This window comes from Sinohyriopsis cumingii, chromosome 15 (genome assembly GCF_028554795.1).
Source record: "Sinohyriopsis cumingii isolate HCF-2022 chromosome 15, ASM2855479v2, whole genome shotgun sequence".
Lineage (NCBI taxonomy): Eukaryota > Metazoa > Mollusca > Bivalvia > Unionida > Unionidae > Sinohyriopsis > Sinohyriopsis cumingii.
In genome coordinates, this window is record NC_142975.1 from 106,620,538 (window position 1) to 106,644,383 (window position 23,846).

The 23,846-nt window shown below is 34.0% G+C and overlaps 1 protein-coding gene and 1 long non-coding RNA gene across 3 annotated transcripts in view; one reads left to right on the forward strand and one right to left on the reverse strand.

Annotated features, from left to right (window-relative positions):
- Window positions 1–23,846, reverse strand: part of LOC149782430 (neural cell adhesion molecule 2-like) — a 189,514-nt gene that overhangs the window by 10,436 nt on the left and 155,232 nt on the right. For both annotated transcript variants that reach the window (XM_089933829.1, XM_089933828.1), the window contains exon 13: window positions 10,700–10,730. In XM_089933829.1, the coding sequence (XP_089789955.1) occupies window positions 10,700–10,730 (31 nt within the window). The remainder of the gene's footprint in view (window positions 1–10,699; window positions 10,731–23,846) is intronic.
- LOC149782431 (uncharacterized) lies at window positions 738–3,731 on the forward strand. Its single transcript, XR_016414591.1, has 3 exons — window positions 738–889; window positions 1,524–1,668; window positions 3,455–3,731. It is a non-coding gene; the product is annotated as an uncharacterized LOC149782431 (long non-coding RNA).

Sequence of the window (23,846 nt, forward strand, 5' to 3'; positions counted from 1 at the left end):
TTACACTTGTATATTCTTGGCAATGGAAAATTTTGCTTATTTGCAGCCTTTTAAATATTCTGATCGTGTCATTTCAAAGTTTATAAAAGAAATTTCCCATTGAAATAATCACAAAACAAATCACTGACGTTTCCGTTAACTTTTCTGTGACCCAGGTTATCAGAGTACACGGTGGAAGAATCGGCTTGTTAGAACCATTAGAGTGTCCTATGGGGCATGGCTCGGCACAAGCTACTGTAAAAACATCAAAATTAACTTGGTCTATATTAAATAACTTATTAATGATATGAATTCACGTATAGCTCAGTTTTTATGAAACATCAGATAATAAAATAGCATGTATTTGATACATAAAATATAACATTAAGAAATACCCGAGTACATGTGTACAAAGGAGTGTAAAACCAGAAGGGCTCGCATCCTTGCTTACAATTTAAATGTCAGTCATACAGTAGTATAAAATAATAAAAGTATTATTTTTATACTAAATGTATGACTGACTTTTATATTGTAATCAATGATACAAGCCCATATGCGTACAACAACGTGTTTACTAATAATTTACCCTTTATGGCGCCTCAGATAAACTCAACAGATGCTGGATGTTGACCTACAGTGTACATGTAGAAGAGCATTTTTAAACCGAACAGACAGAAATTTACGCGCGGGCCATAGGGCCACGCTGATTATGAAGAAAGTTTTAATATTCTCAAGCAACATGTTTGCTCTTAAAACAATATTCTGACAGCAAGAGTGTGGACATTATTAAAATATAGAAACCAACACCAACATCTAAAGATGTTAATGTCCAGTACGAAACAGAAGACGTCGACGTGCTGTTAGGGAAGATTCAAGGATTATGAAAGACCGGTTCTTTGCCGAGAAAGAGGTAAGTTACTTTTTCTCATTTCTTTTTACAATTTTCGCATATAGAACGATCAAAGTGGATAGCCTGAATCATCGACATTATAAGCATAAGCATAAATTCGCATGGTCGTTTAAAATTGAGCCAAGGGTTTGTTTCAGATTTTACTTAAAGATCAACCTCCTGTTTCTAAAAATGATATCTACACCACACTATCATCGAATATTAAGCCTTCCACAATTCAAACTGTGCAACCATGTCTGGATCTTACCCCCACCCCCAATAATAATGCGGGCGCCTCAGTGAGGAGCACTTGCGTTACCGATTGAAACAATATGTACAAACATAAATGTTCTTCGTATTATTTTATTGCTGATTGGGTGGATCAAGATAAGCATACACGATTGAGAACCAAATGCAGTAGCTTAATTCACGATTTTATTCCTAAAAGACATTTGCCCTGTCTGTCAAATATTTTGATTGGTAAATTTAAAATAGATTTAATTGGATAAGGATTACAGCTTTTCTTAATGCTTATATACACTTATAGACTAGGACTCTTTTGCCAACCAAATTGTTTTCTCATTTCAGTGCATTCTTTCTGTTATGCATTGATTAAAAAAAAAGATCAATTATACTAATTTATATCTTTTTACAGATTAAATTTCATGAAGGTCACAAAATTTAATGAACACAACAAAGTTAGCAATCATTTGAAAGAAGTGCAAAACATTGACAGCAACAGGAAGAAGTCAGACAAAACTGCATTGCCATGCTAGAGGAAATTTCAACTCCAGTAAAGGGTATGCATAAGACGCTTCAAATCTTTTGATGTAATACACATGATAACATATGCATTTCAGGCTCTAAAATTTGACCCCCAATACATATTTTTTTTAAATATAAAAATTGGAAACCAGATCTTGAATTTCTTTATATATTGCAAATGTACATATTTTGGAAAAATGTATCCTAAAAGTTTTGGAGAAATCTTCCAGAGCACTGTTCCAGAAGTAGAGATGTCAGTATTTTGGAAATTTCTAATGTGTACCCATCATTCCTAATGATTGGTTACCAGAGTATACAATCAAAAGGAAATTGTATTAAATGTGAAGCTGAACTGCTTTGTTGTAGGTTACATGTTCCAACCCCAAAAAGAGCTGTAAGCATAATTATTACTAATATAAGTGGCAAAAATCATAATCTGAGCACAACGAGTATAAATTACATGCCATTATTACAGAAAACTGTATGAAAAATGTATATGCAGTTATAATTTTTGTCACAAATCAGCTAAACTCGTGTGGATTAGTAGTATGGATGAGAATAGACACAAAAGAAATTGATAAATTATTTGTGCATAACAGTCATTTCGACTAGTGTACATGTCTACAGTAACTTTCGCGAATCGTCATAAAGTCCATAAATGTTGATTGTTGTATTATCCTCAACCTGCCATGGTTCATCCCATAACGACGGTCCAGTGCAACATGCTTTTAAGTTTAACAAAATCTCTTTTCTCTAACATTTTTCAGTTACATAACATCCATCAGTTGCATTGATACATCCCGGGTTATTTTTGTTGTTGTTTTTTCTTCTTTTTTTAAAAATGATATCTGGTGCCATTTATTTTCTATTTAAACTGGACTGCTATGTGTATAGTATCATAATAGAATGAATCTAGGGCAAATGGTTTCACATTCAAGAACCTGTCTGTTTTCTTGGAACTGTTTGTTGTAAAATTCATGCAGAAGTTACAGATGCATTAATTTTTATTTGATTTTTTCAAAACTGTTATTAAGTAGCAAACTTTTTTTATCTTTATATTTCAGTCTGTATAGTTGTCCATTTCATTCATTTTTTGTCCTATCATGGTGGTATAAGAAGTGCATGTTACAGTAGCCATGTTAAACCAGACATTCATATTGTGCTTAATTTTATTTGACCCAGATAATGTCACCAGGATCTGAAAACAAGAGTGTTTTAAGTCATGAGAAAAATGGCACATGAACCATGGACAGGCATGAAGTTAGGATGGTCAGGCTTGAAATATCAGCAGTGATTCTTAAATAGGTCACTTGAGAAAGGATTGTATTATTATACAGACCATGCATGACAAGTAAATTGTAAGCAACCATATGAGCCCCTGTGAACACTTTTTTTTTAACGGGTACCCAATTGTTTGTTTTATTACCCAGTTTATTATCTATGGGAGAATACCCGGGTACACATTGGCATCTTTATCCAGAAGTAGTCAAATCTGGAATATGCAACATGACTTGCAGGTATCTCATCAACAGTGCAGTTTATATATTTGCTACTGAACTATGGTAATTCTGTTGGTAGAGCTATTTGACTCATAGTCCAAAGGATGAATTTTCAGAACAGGTTGGCTGCATAAGTGTGTCCTTGGGAAAACAGTTGGCTCCTATTTTCACAGTGTGATAAAGTGCCATCTAATCCAAACTACAGTTATGTATTTTGCCTTTACCTTGTAAAATGAATCTTTAAAAATCAACCTTACATAATGTCTCAAATGCTGTGATCAGAAGAAAAAAACTTCTACCAACTTTTTCATTTCCATTTCAGGTTTCATTTTTCAGCAGTTCAAAACTGAGCCTGCTAACTTAAATTCAGTGGTCAACAGGAAGTGCATTGATTCAAAGAGAACAATCTCCAAGTGAAAATATTGTTGCAGACTGGCAAATAATGAATTCAGAAGCAGGAATGTCAATTACACGTTTTGTTTGCTTCAAATTTTCTGGAACAGTGAAGAATGGTCTTCATGTGAAGCAAATTTTCAGCAGTATCTTTCCATATGACCTTAAAGTGTTTAGAATAAATGTGATGTATTAATATAACAGGTACATACATACATACATACATACATACATACTCAAGTTGTCTTACCTTATTAAAAGATCACTAATCGAACTCAAATTATATGCTTATGATTACTAGATTTGAATATTGATCTTTGTTTAATTCTTGTTTTCAATAAAAACTAAATACTATAGTTGTTTTTTGTTGTTTTTGCTCATGTGAGCAAGATGCTGCTCACATGAGCAAAATCTTGCTCACATGAGCGATGTGTGGCTCACGTGAGCAGATCTTGCTCACGTGAGCGAGGTGTGGCTCATGTGAGCAAGGTGAGGCTCGTGTGAGCAAGGTGTGGCTCACGTGAGCAAGATAATGCTCTTGTTAATAATTCCTGCACATGTGATTTTCTTATTAGAATCTATTTGCTCATGTGAGTTCTACCTAATTTGCATGTTAAATTGCACATGAGACTAACCTGAGTTAGATCTCACGTGAGAATCTCATGTGCAGAAGGGTAGGCAGTTTTGGTGTGGGAGCTACACTGTATAAAACAACATGTGTCTTACATATACAGGGGCTGAACAGTCTCACATGGTTAGATCATATTATCTGTAAATGTAGACAGGATGAGAACACCCATGCTAAAGGCATTTATATGCTGACATCTACACCAGTAACTAGATGTAGTACCAAACATGAAACAGTTCCTAAAGTCTTTGACCTAAATGACTCAGGCAATAAAATTAACACCCCTCCAGAGTGTCAGGCAATTACACGTTCCATAAATCATGACCACAGCAGTGATGGCTTAAGCCTTAATGATTTCTTCATGTGTGTACATCAAAAAACAATTAGGAAATTGGAGACCCAAATCGAAGAATTAAATCTACAGTTACATGCTATTAAATCAGCACAGGGAAAGGTTAATGAGCAAGTAACCTCATGTGAAACAGCAATTCAGACAGACTCCCAAATATCAACAGTATCAGATGCTCAGACACAGACAATCCCAGTACCAGCCAAAAGAAAATGTAAAATGACCATGCAAATAAAAACTGATGCCCAAAGTAATCCTGCATTGCAGACAACAGTATCCCCCTCTCAGTCATGTGACACACCTGCAACAGCAATAAGTGTACATCCATGGCCCGCAGTTCAAACAAGTCTGTTACCTTCACCAACAACTGCATTTCCCAGTGCTCAGACAAATGTGTCAGAATCAACACAAGTAGTTCACACAACTGAAACACCAATTTCAGCACCCTTTCCTCCAAGATATGTGTCTGAAATACAATCCAGAGTCCAACACAGGACATCACAAGCCAGAAAAGATAGGACTCTAATAATTGGCTCCTCAATTTTGAAAAGTATAATACCAAGGAGACTTTTTAAAACAGATGTACAGACTTTAAGAGGTGCAAATATCAACAACATCACTGACAGAATAATGAACAGTGACCTAACCAAATACAAGCAAATTATTATTTTAGTAGGTGGAAATGATGCCTGTGAGGGAAGGTCACTAAATCAACTCAAAACAGATTTTGAAAGTTTATTGTATGCTGCTAGATATTGCAGCCCAAATACATGTAAATTAATGATATCGGGACTACCTCCTCGTGTGGACACCAAGGCCAAAGAAATAAATGATCTGATAATTGACTTATGTGAAGATTTCAACCTACAGTACATTCCACAATACAAATCTTTCTTCATTCAGAATCAGGATGTCAACCTTAGCCTCTACCACAGAGACAAAATTCATCTAAGCAGAAAAGGAACCTCTCAGCTACTGAGAAATATTAACATGTATGCCCCTATTTTCAAGCACTGTAATGAAGAGTGTTGTCTCAACTGTGGAGAAACTGGGCACATGACACAGGTATGCCATCATGGCAAACAGATCGAGTGTTTTAGGTGCCATAAATATGGACACAAACAAAGACTTTGTCCATCAATGTATACATATTAGGAAGCTGGCAAAGAGGAGAATGCCAACGCTTTATTTACAAAAAAACTAAATGTACCCAGTGGGACTCTTGACTCTAACTATTCAATGGACACTATTGTAGATGCAAATGTAAATGGATTTTCAGGGTTTGTATGTGACTTTGAAGATGCTAATATATATGAACATTTAAATATAGAAATAGGATGTCAGAATGATAAAAGTAGTATGGAGACAATCTCAGTGAGTACCCCATTGCATGATGACATACATGTAATTGATATGAAACTAAATACAAAAGGTTTTAACATAGGTCACTTAAATGTACAAGGTATAGTGGGAAAGATAGACCAGATTAAGTTAATGTTGTCTTCCATGGAAAATAATATACATGTTTTAGGACTCACTGAAACCAAATTAAATGCTAACCACAATGATGATCTATTTCACTGTCAAGGCTACAATAAACCATTTTGTAGGGACAGAGAGACAGCAGGGGGGGGGGGGTCTTGTTGTATACATTAGGGAAGATGTAAATGTAAAAAGGTGACTTGACTTGGAGTCACATGAAATTGAGAGTATCTGGGTGGAAATTTTTCAAAATAATGCAAAATCTTTCCTAGCTGGTTTCATTTATAGACCACCTTCTTCCAAAGCATTTTGGAATGATAACTTTTTGAAACAAATAGAAAATGTTCTAGCACAGGAGAAAGAAACATATATACTCGGAGATATAAATAAGGACCTTCTCAATACTCAAATAAGGAACAACTGGATGGAATTTATTGAATCATTAGGCCTAGACCAGCTGGTAAATGAGCCTACAAGGGTAACAGAAAAATCAAGCACTCTTATTGATCACATTTATACTAACCTACCAGACAATGTGGCTTGTGTTAATGTACCGAATGTTGGTCTTAGTGACCACTATCCTACTTTTTTGACAAGAAAGGTTAAATGCAAGAAAAATAAGAAAAATACACATAAAACGATCACTTACAGATCGTTCAAAACTTTTAATGAAGAACAATTTCTCAATGACGTATATAAAGTTCCATGGAGTATGATCCAAAATTTGGATGACATAGATGAAGCCATGAGGGTGTGGACTGACTTGTTTATGGATGTAGTATCTAAGCATGCACCACTGAAAGTACATCGAGTAAAGACTGATATTCAACCTAATTGGCTTACTACTGAAATCCTAGATACTATGAAAACACGAGACAAATTCAAGGCTATGGAAAACCATGCACAATATAAAGTATGGAGAAATAAAATAACAAGTATGATCAAAAAAGCTAAAAAAACTTATTATCAATCATTACTTGAAAACAAAAAGAGCAACACAAACTCCATTTGGAAAGTCTTCAATGAACTCACTGGAGGAACGCACAAAAAACAGACAAATAAAATTCACTCACTTCTGGTAAATGACACCATAGTCACTGATGAAATTGACATTGCATGTTTTCAATGATTTTTTCATCAACATTACCACAAAGTTAAAAGAGCCAGTGATAGAAAACAACTTTAATGAACTGAAAAAGTTCTGCAGCAGTAAAATCTCAAAGGAGGTATGTTTCTCTATCCCACCAGTGTCAAAAAACTTTGTTAAAAAATGTCTCAGTGAACTTGATACCAAGAAAGCTACAGGACTTGATCAGATTGGTCCACGACTCATTAAATCTTCTGCCTTTGCTATTGTAGATAGCATAACATTCATAATTAATTTAAGTATTGCAACCTCATCTGTCCCCAAAATATGGAAAACTGCAAAAGTAACTCCTATTCACAAATCTGGTTCTAAGGATGATGCTGATAACTACCGACCAATTTCAATACTACCAAACTTGTCAAAATTGATTGAAAAACATGTCCATGACTCATTCATGTCATATTTAGCCAAACACTTGCTGTTACACCCTAATCAATCAGGCTTTAGACAGAACCATTCCTGTGAGACTGCGTTGATCTCCCTAACTGATAAATGGCTTCAAGCACTTGACCAAGGTAGAATAATAGGAACTGTATTTGTAGATTTCAGGAAAGCTTTTGACATGGTGGATCATGAAATCCTTTTGAAGAAACTGAAAATCTACCAGTGTGATGAAAGAACAATTAGATGGTTTACTTCGTACTTAAATGAGAGAACACAACATGTTTACATAAATAATGTTCTGTCTGAACCTGAAACAATTAGATATGGAGTACCACAAGGCTCAATTCTAGGTCCATTACTATTCATTTTATTTATTAATGACCTACCACTTTTACTAAGAGACTCAATAACATCTACAGATCTCTATGCAGATGACACAACATTGTCAGACATCCAAAACACAAAGCATGAGCTCGAAATTTCTTTACAGAATGCCCTAAACAAACTGGAAAACTGGTGCACATGTAATGGCATGGTGGTAAATACTGGTAAAACTAAAATATTACTTATCTCAACACGGCAAAGAAGGACAAATCTTGATAGTGATGAACTATGTCTGACATGGAAGGATACAAATCTGCAAATAGTCTGTCATGATAGGCTACTTGGTGTTCTGGTAGATAATAACCTATCATGGACTGAACATATCAAACATACCAGTAAAAAAGTCAATTCAAGTTTATGGCTTCTCAGTAGGATAAGACATTTTCTCCCTGAAAGGCACAGGAAACTATTTTATAACAGTTACATACAACCCTATTTGGACTACTGTAGTACAGTATGGGGTAATTCAAATGATAAAAACATAGCAAAGCTGGCACATCTTCAAAAAAGAGCATTTGGGCTAATATCAATCCAGAAAGAAAGCAAGGAAAGTTTAGCTGGTAGGTTAAAAATATTACCTATTAAAGACCGAATCTGTTTGAGAAAAGCCAAATTAATGTACAGGATATCTCAGAATAGTGCTCCTGAATATTTACAATCACTATTCCAGTATAGGCTACCTGGTAATACTCCCCACCTGCGATCCATGTCAAGCAAACAGTATAAAATTCCCAAACCAAATAAGGAGTTATTTAAAAAAAGTTTCCAATACTCTGGAACTCTGCTCTGGAATAGTATTCCAGCTGAGATTAGAAATGCCCACTCTATTTCCTTCTTCCAAACCCAATATATCCAGTGGCTTCAGAGATGCAGCTTAAATAAATGAATTCCTTTGTATGAGGGCCTCAAGGTAGATTAGTTTTTAGCTAATTGTGTTACCCTCTTTAAATAAGGTCATTATTATTATTATTATTATTATTATTATCTTGTTCTTCTACATCATATTTGATAGTTTAATTATTTTACTGCGCTGTAAAATGAAATGTGTTATGTTCATGTATCACGTTTGCTCGTGTGTGTGTCTTTGTTCATTTCTTTAAAATGTTCTAAGAATAAAATATTTCTTTAGATCACTCTGTGTAAGTCTTTTATATCTGGAGATTTTGTGCCATTTGTATGGTACTGGTTTGCATTCTGTTTGATTTGCATCAAAATATGGTGCTTATGAAAGCCTAGATTGATGGGAATGTGACTCCCAGTTTACTTTTCATTTAATTGCTACAAATTTTAAACCAATTGCTTAATAAGTCTCCCTACGTATATTCTTATAAATGGTAACAAATTATATATTCTCTGGACAAGTGCGATCCATGACAAATTGAAAAGTAGACTCAAAGTAGTCCATTTATTACAATACAATCATGAACATAGGCAACATGTTCTTTGGCAGACTTAGACTATTAAATGTACTTATAAATATAACATATTGCTATGGTAAGACATTTGTCAAAGGGACCCAATCATTTATTTCGCATCATGAAGCACATTTAAGAAAACAGAATACATCATCAACCAACCAAAATGGTGAGAGACTTTTATTGTGGGTACCAATAATGACATATGTGTCAAGCATACGGAGCAAAGCATATTATTGGCAACATAATAAATAAAGCTTCCTCTTGTTCTCATTGTTTTTATGATGGTGTCTTTTGACGATCATGCTACAAGATTTGTTCAAATATTAGGATCTATATGGATTGCATTAGATACTTGGGAGAACATTTATATCTAAATTGTTTGAAAATGTTATACTGACTTAGATCTTACATTTTTTGTTTCAGTTGTGTTAGTCTTAAAAGTTCGCTTTTGTCAGATAATTCCACCATTAATGTTTCAAATGTTTTACTGATCCGTCTTCATAAAGTTACGTTATCGTGGCATATATTTAAAGTAGTGCAATAATCCAAGTCAAATTGATACACCTTTTATTTTTCACTGCCAGCAGTTTAAAGCATGTATTGTTTCTCTTGTGTAGGTGTATATGCTTGGGGATTGTGGTTAAAGGAATGGGTTCCACACAGGATACTTAAGACAAAACAAATGAAAATGTGTGGTTTAGCTGAGTTTAACGTAATGAGTATGGTCAGATTCCTTGTAGCAAAGCCATGAAAGGGTGACTGACATTGTAGATGGGGTAGTTCAGGCATTTCCAACCAAAATCTGTAATTGTTATGGTTATTATAAAATCATAAATAGTTTATACAATGTTTGTATGCATATTTCATGTGTCTGCTGGACGTAATGATGAAGCTTCTTTGTAATGCACAGTACATGTTTGTTTTATCATTTGCTATTATTCTATATGTTTAGTTTAAAGTAGATATAAGAATGCAGTCCTTTTCAAACTCAAATATTAGCAACGTAATAAAGAACCCAAATTAACCTTATAGTTACATAGACGATTTGAACAAAATGTTAGGATGAACATACTTTGCATTCAATTGTTATCTATTTACATCAATATGTTATTAATTTGTTACAAAATGTATTGCCCGATTACAGTCAAAATTAGAGAACTGTATAATTTAAAACAGAAGAAGTTTTCAAGATGTTTGCAACATTTTGTACCTAAAGTGATGCACGTTTTAATTGCATATGTTTATATAAACTTCAGAAACAATAATACAATTGAACTTCAGATTTTTGTCTTTAGATTGAAAGACAGTTTGCTTTTTCATACCAATGCCGACATTTTTATGTCAAACAAAAGAGTGGAAAAAGAAAATAATAGCAGTTTTACCTTTCCTCATTCTCTATTCGCATATCTTTATCTGTAATAATAAAAACAAATGTGTTGTCATATATTTTCAAAACTCTGAGAATGTTGCAAATGGACCATCTTATGACATGCAATTATCACAATGAATAAATTGCAAATGAAAATGATACTAACCTTTGAATACATTATATTCAATTCTAATATTTACAGAATATTACGTGCATATTTCTTCCAAGTTTTTAGATTTTTTTATATTTGCTCATAAAGATCTGTATTAAAATTAAATTGTCTTCATTTTATAAAAATATAAATCACTAAACATTTAAAAATAAGAAATGTATTTATATTATTGGATATAAAGTGACATTTGACGTTTATGTAATAGTTCCATCCAATTAATAACATAAAAAGATTGACTAAATGAAAGATATACTGCCATCAGAACAGTCATGCACTGAAACAATTATAACAAAATCCTGTTTCTTGCATCTGGACTGGATGCCAGCAAATTATGTAATTACATTTTTGAAAATTATGAAAGGCAAGCGAGGATGTTATAGACACTATAAATGAATATATGACGATGATATGACATTTTATTCAGTTAAAACATAACGATATGTCAATGATATCAATGAATATGATAATAATAGGTCTGCTATTACGTAAAAGACCCAATGGCGATCAAATGAATCTCTTTATTTATGCTGTTAATCCTGCCACATATAGATTCAGACCCAGTTAAAAAATAACAGAAAAGCGGATTTCGATTGCTTTTCTCCCTTTTGCAGTGTTTGGGCCCTGATGCAGCCTCTATCCTCCATATCATGGCAGACGTGCTTCATACTAGGTGCAACTTATGGCTGATTAGCATTAATAATTCACAAAAGTAACCAGTCATGGGGGATAGGGGCTTATGTATCAAAGTCCCAGAAAGGTAAAATGGGGCAAAGAGGGGGTAGATCAAGCCTACCAATGGATAATCATAACCCGTACACGTTCTTGTGGCTGTATACGGTATTAGTATACATCAGAGGAAAACAGCCAGTACTGGAACAATCAATACTTTCCAGGCAAATTAAGCTGGCTGTGCGATTACATCATCCACAAATGAGGTAAAGTTTATCAAAGTGGTTGACCTTACAGGTGTTTACATTCTGAGAGCGATACATTATTGTGATTAAAATTTCAAAGAACTAATATAAAAGCTCATATGGGACGAATAAATCTCCATTTGTATTGAAGTATTTCTATGGTATATAATGACAAAAACATCAGATAGGCGCTAACACTTTTCTGAGGGAGTTTACCTATGTCTCTAGTAAGGTTATTAAGTTACCAACTGGCTGGGCTAAAAAATGTGGAGCAAGATACATTGAAATCACTATATCATTTGAACACATCATATTGATTTATCAAAGAAGCACAATATACGTATGTGTATAAATAAATATATATATATATATAAATTATAAAATAAACAACACCAACACGTAGAATGTGTGACCGGTTTTGCTTTAATGCTTCATCAGACTGAATTCAAACTGAATTCAATATCATTGCTTACGTCATTAAATATGTTGTTTCTAAGTGATCAGTGAAATAAACAATGATATAAACAAGATGACGTCATAGCTTACATTTTTAACGTAATTATCTAATACTTTAACGAATAATTTACATGGAGATGTGCATATACAGCAAAGATTAATGATATCTTAATACATAAATATATATATAAAACTGGATCTTAAAGATACATATATCTCTACTGAAAACTATATATACGATTTATTAACAAATAGAGATAAACAGTTTTAGTAATATTAGTATTATGTATAATACACACTTATTAGAAGAAAAGAAAATAAATTACACAAAAAAAAAAAAATAATTACAAAGATAAATGTAATCAACATATACACTAGTATAATCTTTATAGCTGTTAAAGTGGTTATCAGAACTCAATTTATTTAATAAAAATATAATAAAAATATGGTGTGCATTATGGTTACTATCAAATATTTTATAAATAATTAATCATATTATATCGATAATTAATTACAAATTCAATTCCATTTTTAAAGAATTAGTAAACTTATTTTTATGTTATTAGATTATACTTTTACCAATTAAGATTTTCTGCAAAGTAAAATAATATGAAATATTCATATCTAATTGTAAACAGGGGACATAATTCAGAAAAAAATTAAAAATTAATAAAAAATTACTAAATGTCATATAGTGTTTTCGAATTTAGACCTTTTGGATATACCGTATTAAGACGGTGAATCCAATAGGTTTCCTTTAGTAGACGTTCCATTTCAGAATCAGCTTTAACAATAGGTTGGAAGGAGAAATCTTGCAATGTATGGGAATTTTTGTTAAAATGTGCGGCAACATGAGATGAAAATGATTGATCGATATAATTTTTTATATCTGATCTATGTTGGTTCATACATTTAGATATTTGTTGACTGGTTTGTCCAACATATTGGATGCCACATTTTTTGCACGTTATCAAATAAATAACATTTGATGTTGCACAATTAATGTCACAACGCATATTACAAATTTCTTTCGTATTATTACTATTGAAAGAAGTATTTTCATTAATAAATGAACAGTGTGAACATCTAGGTCTATTACATTTAGTTGATGATCCTATTTTATATGATGGTTTTTCTAATTTGGAATTAGTTAGGAAATCTTTCAGATTTTTAGTCCTTTTATAAGCAAGTGTGGGTTTGCTTTCGTGTAGCGATTTAACACTTGCTTTACATGATAAGTTTAATAAATCCCAATATTTATTGATAATCTTACCTATATTAGGCAAACTTGGATTATATTCAATAAAAAAGGAATGATATCTTCATTTCTATTTTTGATTTTATATTGTATTTACTTTTCTTCTAATAAGCGTGTATTATACATAATACTAATATTACTAAAGCTGTTTATCTCTATTTGTTAATATATATATATGTTTTCAGAGACAAAACCAAAGCACGTTGTTAACCAGTTGATTTGGGAGTGATCGTAGAAATGGAAAGGAAAGAACAAGGGCAAGCATATGATGGAAAGAAAGAGAACATTTTGTATTATATAATGGAAGAGAAAGCATAGTCTCTGACTAAATTGTTCCCTATGTCTGACTTGTGAGAAACATTTATGACTTTAGCAATTATTCTAACTTTAATGATAAAGACATCCAAGATCAAGTCAATTAAACAGTTGTTTGGGAGTATTCTATTGGTATGGAACCTGAAAAGTTGTACAAAGTTATATACAAAGAGGCAGAAGAGAAGTAGCAAGATCATAAGAGGAAATTCATAAACTTTAAGGCTTTTGTCGAGCATAAGCTACCCGAACATACTAATGAAATTTACACGATGTTTGACATTACTGGGTGCATACACGAATCTGCCAATATTTATGTTGGTATTGTATTCAGTGAAGGATCATTTGAGGTTATTGAAATATATTTTTCTGGCACGGCAAAGCAAATTGGCTAAGAGGATCCTGAAATAGGCACACTTAAGTATTTGACATGGGCTGATTTACAATTTCGCATTACTGCTGGTGAACTCTGTGAGTTTTAGTATAAAGTACAATCTGAGGCCGAAAACAAGATCAAACATCTTCAACTGGAAGAAACTATGTTATCCTTACATCAATTAACGGGTTTTCATAACCCCGTTTTAGGTGCAGAGAATCAAAAACCATATCTGTGATATACAAACACTGCAGCACATTTAAAATCATTGGATTTGACATTCCAAACAACATTTTTACATAAATAATGTTCTGTCTGAACCTGGAACAATTAGATATAGAGTACCATAAGGTTCAATTCTAGGTCCATTACTATTTATTTTATTTATTAATAACCTACCACTTTTACTTAGGGACTCAATATTATCTACAGATCTCTATGCAGATGACTGAACATTATCAGATATCCAAAACACAGAGCATGAATGCAAAATTTCTTTACAAAATGCCATAAACAAACTGGACAACTGGTGCACATGCAATGGCATGGTGGTAAATACTGGTAAAACTAAAATATTACTTATCTCAACACAGTAGAAAGGACAAATCTTAATAGTGATGAGCTATGTCTGACATGGAAGGATAAAAATTTGAAAATAGTCTGTCATATTGACTATTTGGTGTTTTGATAGATAATAACCTCTCATGGACTGAACATATCAACGTATCAGTAAAACAGTCAATTAAAGTTTATGGCTTCTCAGTAGGATAAGAATTTTCTCCCTGAAACGCACAGAAAACTATTTTATAACAGTTACATACAACCTTATTTAGGCTACTGTAATACAGCATGGGGTAATTCAAATGATAAAAACATAGCAAAGCATGCACACCTTCAAAAAAGAGCATAGGGCTAATATCAATCCAGAAAGAAAGCAAAGAAAATTTAACTGGTATGTTAAACACAGTACCTATTAAAGACTGAATCTGTTTGAGGAAAGCTAAATTAATGTACAGGATATCCCTAAATAGTGCTCCTGAATATTTACAATCACTATGCCAGTATAGGCTACCTGGTAATACTGCCCACCTGCGATCCCTGTCCACCAAACAGCTTAAAATTCCCAAACCAAAGAAGGAATTATTTAAAAAAGTTTTCAATACTCTGGAACTTTGCTCTGGATTAGTATTCCAGTTGAGATTAGAAATGCCCACTCTATTTCCTTTTTACAAGCCCTATATATCCAATGGCTTCAGAGATGCAGCTAAAATAAATAAATTCCTTTGTATGAGGGCCTCAAGGTAGATTAGTTCTTAGCTAATTGTGTTACCCTCTTTAAATAAAGTCATCATCATTATTATTATTATTATTATTATTATCTCACCATATTAAGCATTTTGCGGATCTAGTTACATACCAACACCATGCCAAAAACACTAGTACCCCAGACACGACTGCGGTATTTCTTAAATTGCTCAAAGTCACAGAAAATAGATTCGACAATAGATATTCATCAGCAATTTGTGATTTGGACAGACGATATCATTCATGAGTTTTTCGCAGAAACTCGTTGCTGTACAATGATGCTAAAGTATGTGATTGACATATCTGTACTAAAGTTTTTACTTCCACTTATCATCTCGGATGTGGGAGGTCGTGGGTTCGATCCCCGGCCGAGTCATACCAAAGACTTACAAAAATGGTACTAACAGCTGCCTCGCTTGGCGCTCAGCATTAAGAGTTATTATTAGGATTGGTTGGTCTGGTGTCAGGATAATGTGACTGGGTGGGACATCGTGCTACATGTCTGCAGCATCATGCCCCAATGCTAGACATCACTATAAACTGTCACACTGATGACATCGTAGCGATATGACTGAAAAATTGTTAAAGCTACGTTAAAAACCCAAATCACACACACATGCTTCCAGTGATACCAAAGGCTATGATCACTACCGTATCACTCGCATGTAGAGAGGAGTCAACATAATGCATCTACAAGTGAGAATGTACCGAAACAAAACAAAAGTGCCTGTAGTGTTTAGTAGCATACATGGGTATGATAACCACATAATAATATCTAAATCACTGATAAACATGATCCAAAACAACATAAAAAAATATATAATTACAGTTCATTTATTCGTTATAATTTATGAATTCTTCCTTGGAGACACTAATGTGCAGTCTACCGGTGGTAATATTTGCAATCACTCCTCAATTGTGTCTGCTGATGAAAAATGGTGTATATCCATACAAGTACATGAATGACTGGGACAGGTTTGCTGAAACTTTTTTGCCACCAATTGCAACATTTTTTCAGCTCAATCAGGTGAAGATATCTCATAAAAAATAAAAGTACACAAACAAGGCACCCAAAAGCAAAAACATGGATGACTTTCATGATCTCTATCTGCTCGCTGATGTGTTTGGGAAATTTTGTGACACTGCCATGCATGTGTGTTGCTGAGGAAGCGTTGCTATCTAAAGCCAAGCTTGAGTGGCACAAATATGGGCGTGGAAACAACACAAATGTTTACGAGTATGATCCTGCTGCCCCCAAAAGTCACATCATGGATCTAATTCAAATAACCTTTATATATAGGGAATGGTGCAACTGTTCCCGTGTGGTGGGTTTCATGGGTTGATCCTTTATACACTGAAGTGCAAAAACACATACATGATCACATCATCAACAGTGACTATTGCTACTTATCTGAAGTTGATCTAGGTTACCCTGAACTTTTATATCATGTACACAATGAATAATCATTGGCATCATTGTTGTCAGGTATATGGCTGTATCCATATCGGTGCTAGATTGTCATTGATACTAGACATAAATGTACTGAATGCACAAAGCTAGTATCATATCATAGGACAAACATATCTATGTACTGCACGTGCGAAGCCTCCAACTGAATCATAGATTGTTTGTGCATGTAACCAAGAACCATCGATTGCCTGAATTTTGCCAGCACACATAGATGACCCCGGATATTCACATCAATACGGAAAAGGTAACCAATGAGTTTTGGACAAAACAAACACTTGGATAACCTTTGCAAACTGCTTCTATGATACTGAACATGATAGTTTTCAAAGGTTCATTGTTGACCCAATTGATGAATCTCGTAAAAATAGTAGATGGTGGACTTCTTGCCATTTACTGTAACAAAATTGAAACTCTAGCTGACAAAACCAATCTCCACTGGCTCGTCCGCTTTGGCAAACCAGCTCATTTATTAGTTATACTATGACAATATTAAACCATTTGATCAGGATCAGGTCAAGATGCTAATTACCAAAACTGACATATTGGAAATGCATATCACAACAACAAAAACTAGGTGAACACAGACATGGCACACACAGGTCAATGAATTTGATACGAGGGATTATCCGATTTATCATCTGTTGTATAGTCGCACCAATTAAAAGATTGTTGTCAAGTTCAACGATTAATGCTTGAGTAAATCAGTTGAAGAGCATCTTTAACTGAGACCTACAATGTACTCAATTGTAGTCGAAGAATATGTCATCAAAAATAAGACAGCGAAAGGTTTTCCATTGGTTATTGTGCAAACAGATCTCCTGTACAAAACATACATGCAATGTCTTCAAGAGTGAAGTCGATTCGTGCACAAGGCACATATGATATAGTGTCAAAAACATCTCATGGGTTTACCTATGAACCAATGTAAGTGTTTCTCCAATTAGTACAAAATGATGGAAACTCCTCAATGGAATCAACACCTACACATTTGACAATCATGTTATCACGGCTGAAACATCAAACTGATGCATGGTGTGTTAGAACAAATGTTGGTGGCGGCTCCTCATTTGTTAGAATGACCTGCCCAAATTCCCTTTTGAAAGAGATTAGTTCACCCAATGATGATTCCAAACAGTACCTTGTTTCTTGTCTTGGAGAATAAGTCAGTTCTGAAATCGTAAACATGTTGATGGACCATACAGGGTCAGTTGCACGACGTTGCTCATATTCTAAATCTCCAGGTGCATACATATACCAAACAAACTTGTCTCTGAATGGTTGTAACAATGCCAGCTGTGAAATAATTTTCTGAGTAAATGTAAAAATGTTGTGCAGATCGCATTAATTGGTTTTAATCAGATCATGCATGTAACTTTAATGTTTAGTACTGTTATGACTAATGGAAATCGTGCTACCGATTCATGTTACAGGTAATATGAGAGACTAGCACTCCGTGACTTCATCAACAATTACTGCACGTATTGATGAGCGAACTACCGTTCTGCAAGTGTGCAATTAAATCACTCAGCAATAGCTTTGACAGGATGAATGATGACTTGTCCACCATGAACTTGTTTGTTCAACAACACAGTAACAGATCCAATATATCATCGTGCAACAGCCGTGGCAATACTACTGATGAAAGTGTATAAGTGAGTTCAAGAGTATCTGCGACACTTCAGAAACAGACAACAATGGCTTCTCTTCTTTGTATCTGCTGGTATGATCGACTATGGTTAGCACGGACTTGTGGGTGTGCAATCGACCATGTTGAAAACAGATACAATCATGTAGAACAAACAACAAAAAACAACCTCATGAACATCAATAGGTATTTGAACACCATGCAAACCATGTTAAATCTTCCTTTGTACTGGTAATTATGCTTGTTTTGGCCAGATATATTTGAGCAATCCCATGAATGACTTTAACTGCAATTGCTAATTTTGTCAATACCAACTCAGACTGTAGAAATTTGAAATAATGTATGGCTTTTTTTTAATCCATTTTATGTACATATAAGTATAATTCATTTCTTATGAGTGCCATCATGCCTATTTTACGACCATTCTCGCAATTCATTTTCCAGTACCTGGTCCCACAACTGCGTTGAAATCATAGATGAGATAAACATTGCTTTGACATATGTTGGTATCATATGATGACTTATAAGGAAGGTCATGTAAACACCACGCAGCATTAACACAATTCTCAAGTGATGTTGATGATATTTTGTGGCAATTGCTTATATAGTCTTGGAAATATTCATTGCCATTTGCCATTTTTCTTTACCTGTTTTCATGACTTGACTGGAACTTGCAGGGGGAAATATACTGCAGGTCTGGACACAAATATGTCTCATGTAAGTGCGTGAAATTAACAATCACAACAATCAGTGATGTCATAGACAACTATGAGAATTGACGCGGGAAAGCTGCTAGAGAACACCAAGAACTCATTCATAATGTCATTGCCGTCGAAAAAGTATCAAAGATGTATTATAGTCAAGACAGACTGCACAAGAAGACCCCACAGCTGGTGTTGAACAAACATTTGAACTGCTTATTAAACCAACACAAGAAAGTGCGGAACATGCTGAGTATATTAAAAAGGCAACATCAGCGCTATGAGAAAGAAAGTAAAACTGGTTCTAGTTCGAAAAATAACTAGTCGCACCGAAAAAATGAACACAGTGGCAAATGTAGATGTTATTACATGTTTACCAGATATGGTGTCTGTAGTCAAAGAAAAAGATATATGAGAACTTGAAGAGCAAACCGTCAAAGAATCATTTCTACCACCACCCGGTACAAGTCAATTTTGACAACACCAAAGCAATATTTTAATGAAGAAGGTTGTTAAGTGTATCTTGAAATCTGTGTCTGTACTAGCTTGTCTGTACCTCCAAAATGAAAAGATTTAGTGATTAAATAAACAACGCAAAACACAAAATGATACGGGACAAGTGGGTTTATAGCGAACTTACTGGGTCCCCAAAAATTAGTTTAGCAAGGTATGTTTCTTGAGTCACACATACAGGCAAAGATCAACCCATATGATGGAGACAGATGAATATTCACCTCAAATTCGCACAATGGAAAATCAATCAGAATGGATTGACAAAGAACTAGAAAGATTGAGAAAGCTCCCTGCACCACTACAAATTACGCAGACTAAATATGCAATGGTAGCAGCAGAACAACAACCTGCACTCAAGCAGGAAGAGGAAAAACAACTAGGATAACGAAACAACTTGCACATAAATTTTGTACACAGGACCATGACAAAAAAAGTGCTATCATCTGCAACAAAAGAAGGATGGAAAAAACAGGAAGATATTGGTGGTCTATGGGACCCTAACAACTAAACTGATTTATGTGGGACCAATGCGTCCGGACAACAATGCACAAGAAGTCATTGAACAAAGCTACATCAATTTGCCAACGATTGGTCACCAGTGACATCATGGACAAAAATACATATATTGCGTTGATTCATGAAGGTGAAGAAATCAATGATGTATTCAACAAACTAAGTTCACAGACCAGTGATCAGTTATGAAACGATTGAGACCCCGAGTGTGCTACATGGAATATTTGCTACAATGCAACAGGCTGTTGTAAGTATAACTTAAAGCAGTTCTTCTATGATTACAATCTTATTAACATAATCAGAAGTCAGTGTGTTTGTGCACCTATAACTGCTGGTGATTCATGCACATTTGAGACTGCACTGGTGTCAGCAAGTTTGTTACAGTTGGCATAATATTACATTACGACCGTTTGATGGTCTGTTTTCAGCAGACACTGTATCCACCTGTAATGCAATTGAACTTCCTTCTGGCACATATGATATAGAATCAGTCAATGGAGAAATTAGATGAATTTAAACTGCACAATATATATACATACATACATACATACATACATATATATATATGTATGTATATATATATATATATATATATATGTATGTATATATATATATATATATATATATATATATATATATATATATATATATATACACTCTACATTTATATGTCCCATGTGCAGGTATTTTGGACACTAAATTTAATGTCTTTAATACCCATATAAAATCCATCCTAAACATTTGATTATGCTTATATCATCAAGACTGGACTAGTCAGCTAATGATACAGATTAAAATGAGATCCACACATACTAATCAGGTGAACCTGCATCTCTTGGAAGAGCTTATCATAATTCAGGAGGCCAGATTTTCTGATGCAATTTTGATTAATCTAGGAATGCTAGATTATATCATTTTTACTGTTGGATATTGTGGATAAGACCAAAGTACACTGCTGTAAACCAATGAGCCACATTTACTTCAGGCAAGAGTAAAATATCCAACCATACAAACTCAATATTGTTTTATAACTTACACCTGAATTTAAAAAATGCATGTGAACTATGACCTCATGATTAAAATGGAAAGATTGTGATAGGATATAATTTAATAAAAATATATAAAACTTTAAGTATAAGGCATGCAAATACATGTAATGATGACATAAGCTTCTGCATAATGTTGTTGGGAATTTACGAGGACAATGAATGAAAGTAATGTATTGGTGTTGAATAATACAAGTCTTGCATATACAGATTAAACCACTATTCATAAACTGGCAATTGAAGGAAGGAGATTTTCACCATGAACCAAGACTGAGGTATCACTTGAGATGGAATTGGTCATATGATGAATCAGTCTTGAGAGCATGGTCAACTTGGATGCCTAAAAGAAACGACAGCAGGGTGAGATGAAGTTAATTAATTTGCGTATAGGTGGGCATGTGATCCCTCAGGCACATACAGATTCATAAAATTTAAGTTAAACTGCGACTTGGTAAGTCTCGTTTAATTGTCAAAATTTCTTACCTTATAAGAGCCTAAGGAACCCATGAGATTTCATACTTTATGCATCCAAGCAAACCACAGAGCCAAAATGAAACTAAAGTGTGTATTATGAGTTTTAGATTTAACAACATATACAGGCATCTGAAATATAATACAAAACTGTCATTACTGTGACTTTGCAAGCAAGGCAGTGCTGATATCTAAGCCAGGTTTAAGATAAAATTTGCAGAAAGTGCAATCTTTATTCCAAGATACAGTCATAGTCAAAACAGTATGAAAAGACAGTTTCATCTGAGCTGCAGCAATGATCAAAGCAGGTCAAGTGCTATGAGCCCCAAAACTGGATGTATCAATTCCTGCCTATTTCATAGTTATAGTCTTAATCCATCTAGTATGGCACTTTCTGCAATAGGTCTAAACAGAGGCTGTGTATTTATCAATATTGTTTCTCACAGGTTGCTGGAGGGAAGATGTTATACTGATATGCTCCTTTAAAGTTCCAACAATACAACGTCATAATACGCTGTTAAAGTCACTTGTGACAGAGGTTGACCAGGCTTACTTTGCTTCAAAAGGTCACTAATTCTAATAACTCTATAAGAGGAGATAGTAATATCATCAACATTTATTACATGCAAAGTTTGGCATCTCTTAGGGAAAACATCATAACTAATTTCTGAGTCACCTGTTTCAAGGAAATGTTCTCCAAGGGAAATAATGTTTCCAAATGTTGAAGCACAGTGCTCACATCCCTGCATGTCTTAGCAAACTTGGCCTACAAAGAAAGACATCTGTCAAATATCTTTCTATAAAGACATCATTACCCTGGTCTACATTACTAATTGATTTTACTATCATAATACAAAACAGCTAGCTACTGTTAATGTAGCTATAACCAAACCCTGCATCAAGAATCTCTGTTAAGAAATGTAAGACAGTATTTACAGGTGGCTCAAGGGTTTAATTTGTTAGCCAACTTAAAAGTGCAACCATTTTTGGAGATGTGAGAATGAATGCAGATTTTCCAGATATGATTTCAAGATAAGTGAGAGCCACAACCACACTCACATTAGATAAAAACATACATCAAGTGTCTGTATTAAATATTCATAGGATGGCAACACGTGCTTAATTTAATGCAGTCTTTGCAATAATACAGTATGGATTTTGAAGGTAATGCAGGTATCATTAGTGTTCATCTTGGCACTCACCAGAGAACAGATGGTATTCTTGTTCAAACTTCCCTGTTGGATTCTTTGTGCGAATCACAATCAGAATAGAGTTGTTCATGTCGACCATAACATTAGCATTGTCAGAAATATATCTGATGCACTCTGATCAGGAGATGTGCTTATCTCGATAGAAAAATGAATATATATCACATTTAGGACTAACCATGTCAAAATCGGAATGGGGAGATCATTCTAATTTCAATTATAATTGAGTCTTTACATCTAATATAGCAGTAATAAACATCTCTGTTCAGTTTGGGTGTCACCATTTTATGAAAACAAATGAACAGTGCAAACATGTGTGCTTACTGTTGTCTTTTAATTAATCAATTTCATAGCAAAACTCAACCTGAAAATCATGGTTCACTTAAAAGTAATTACTTTAACAAGAGATAAATAATCTGAATGTTCAATTCATCATGTCAAATATGTTACAAGCAGATGGTGCTCCTAATATGATGGATGTTGTAAATTTCAGAACCGCTAATGTCGGCATGATATTTGCAGTATGTGCAAATAATTAAATGCACTCCTGCCTCTTGCTGTTAAGCTTGACAAAGTAAAACTCCACCCACTGGACTTTGCTTGCTTTGATGATTGCGTATTGCTTCATGACGCATTCTTCAAAAATGAATAACATTATTCTGACAACTGACATAATCTTGTTTTTCATTGTATATATGGATGGGGTTTGGGTGGGTAAGTCCATAATTGCTTTTTACTGCTATGGAAGGTATTTAATTCTCATGCAACTCAACACAAACTACTCACATAGTGATTACTT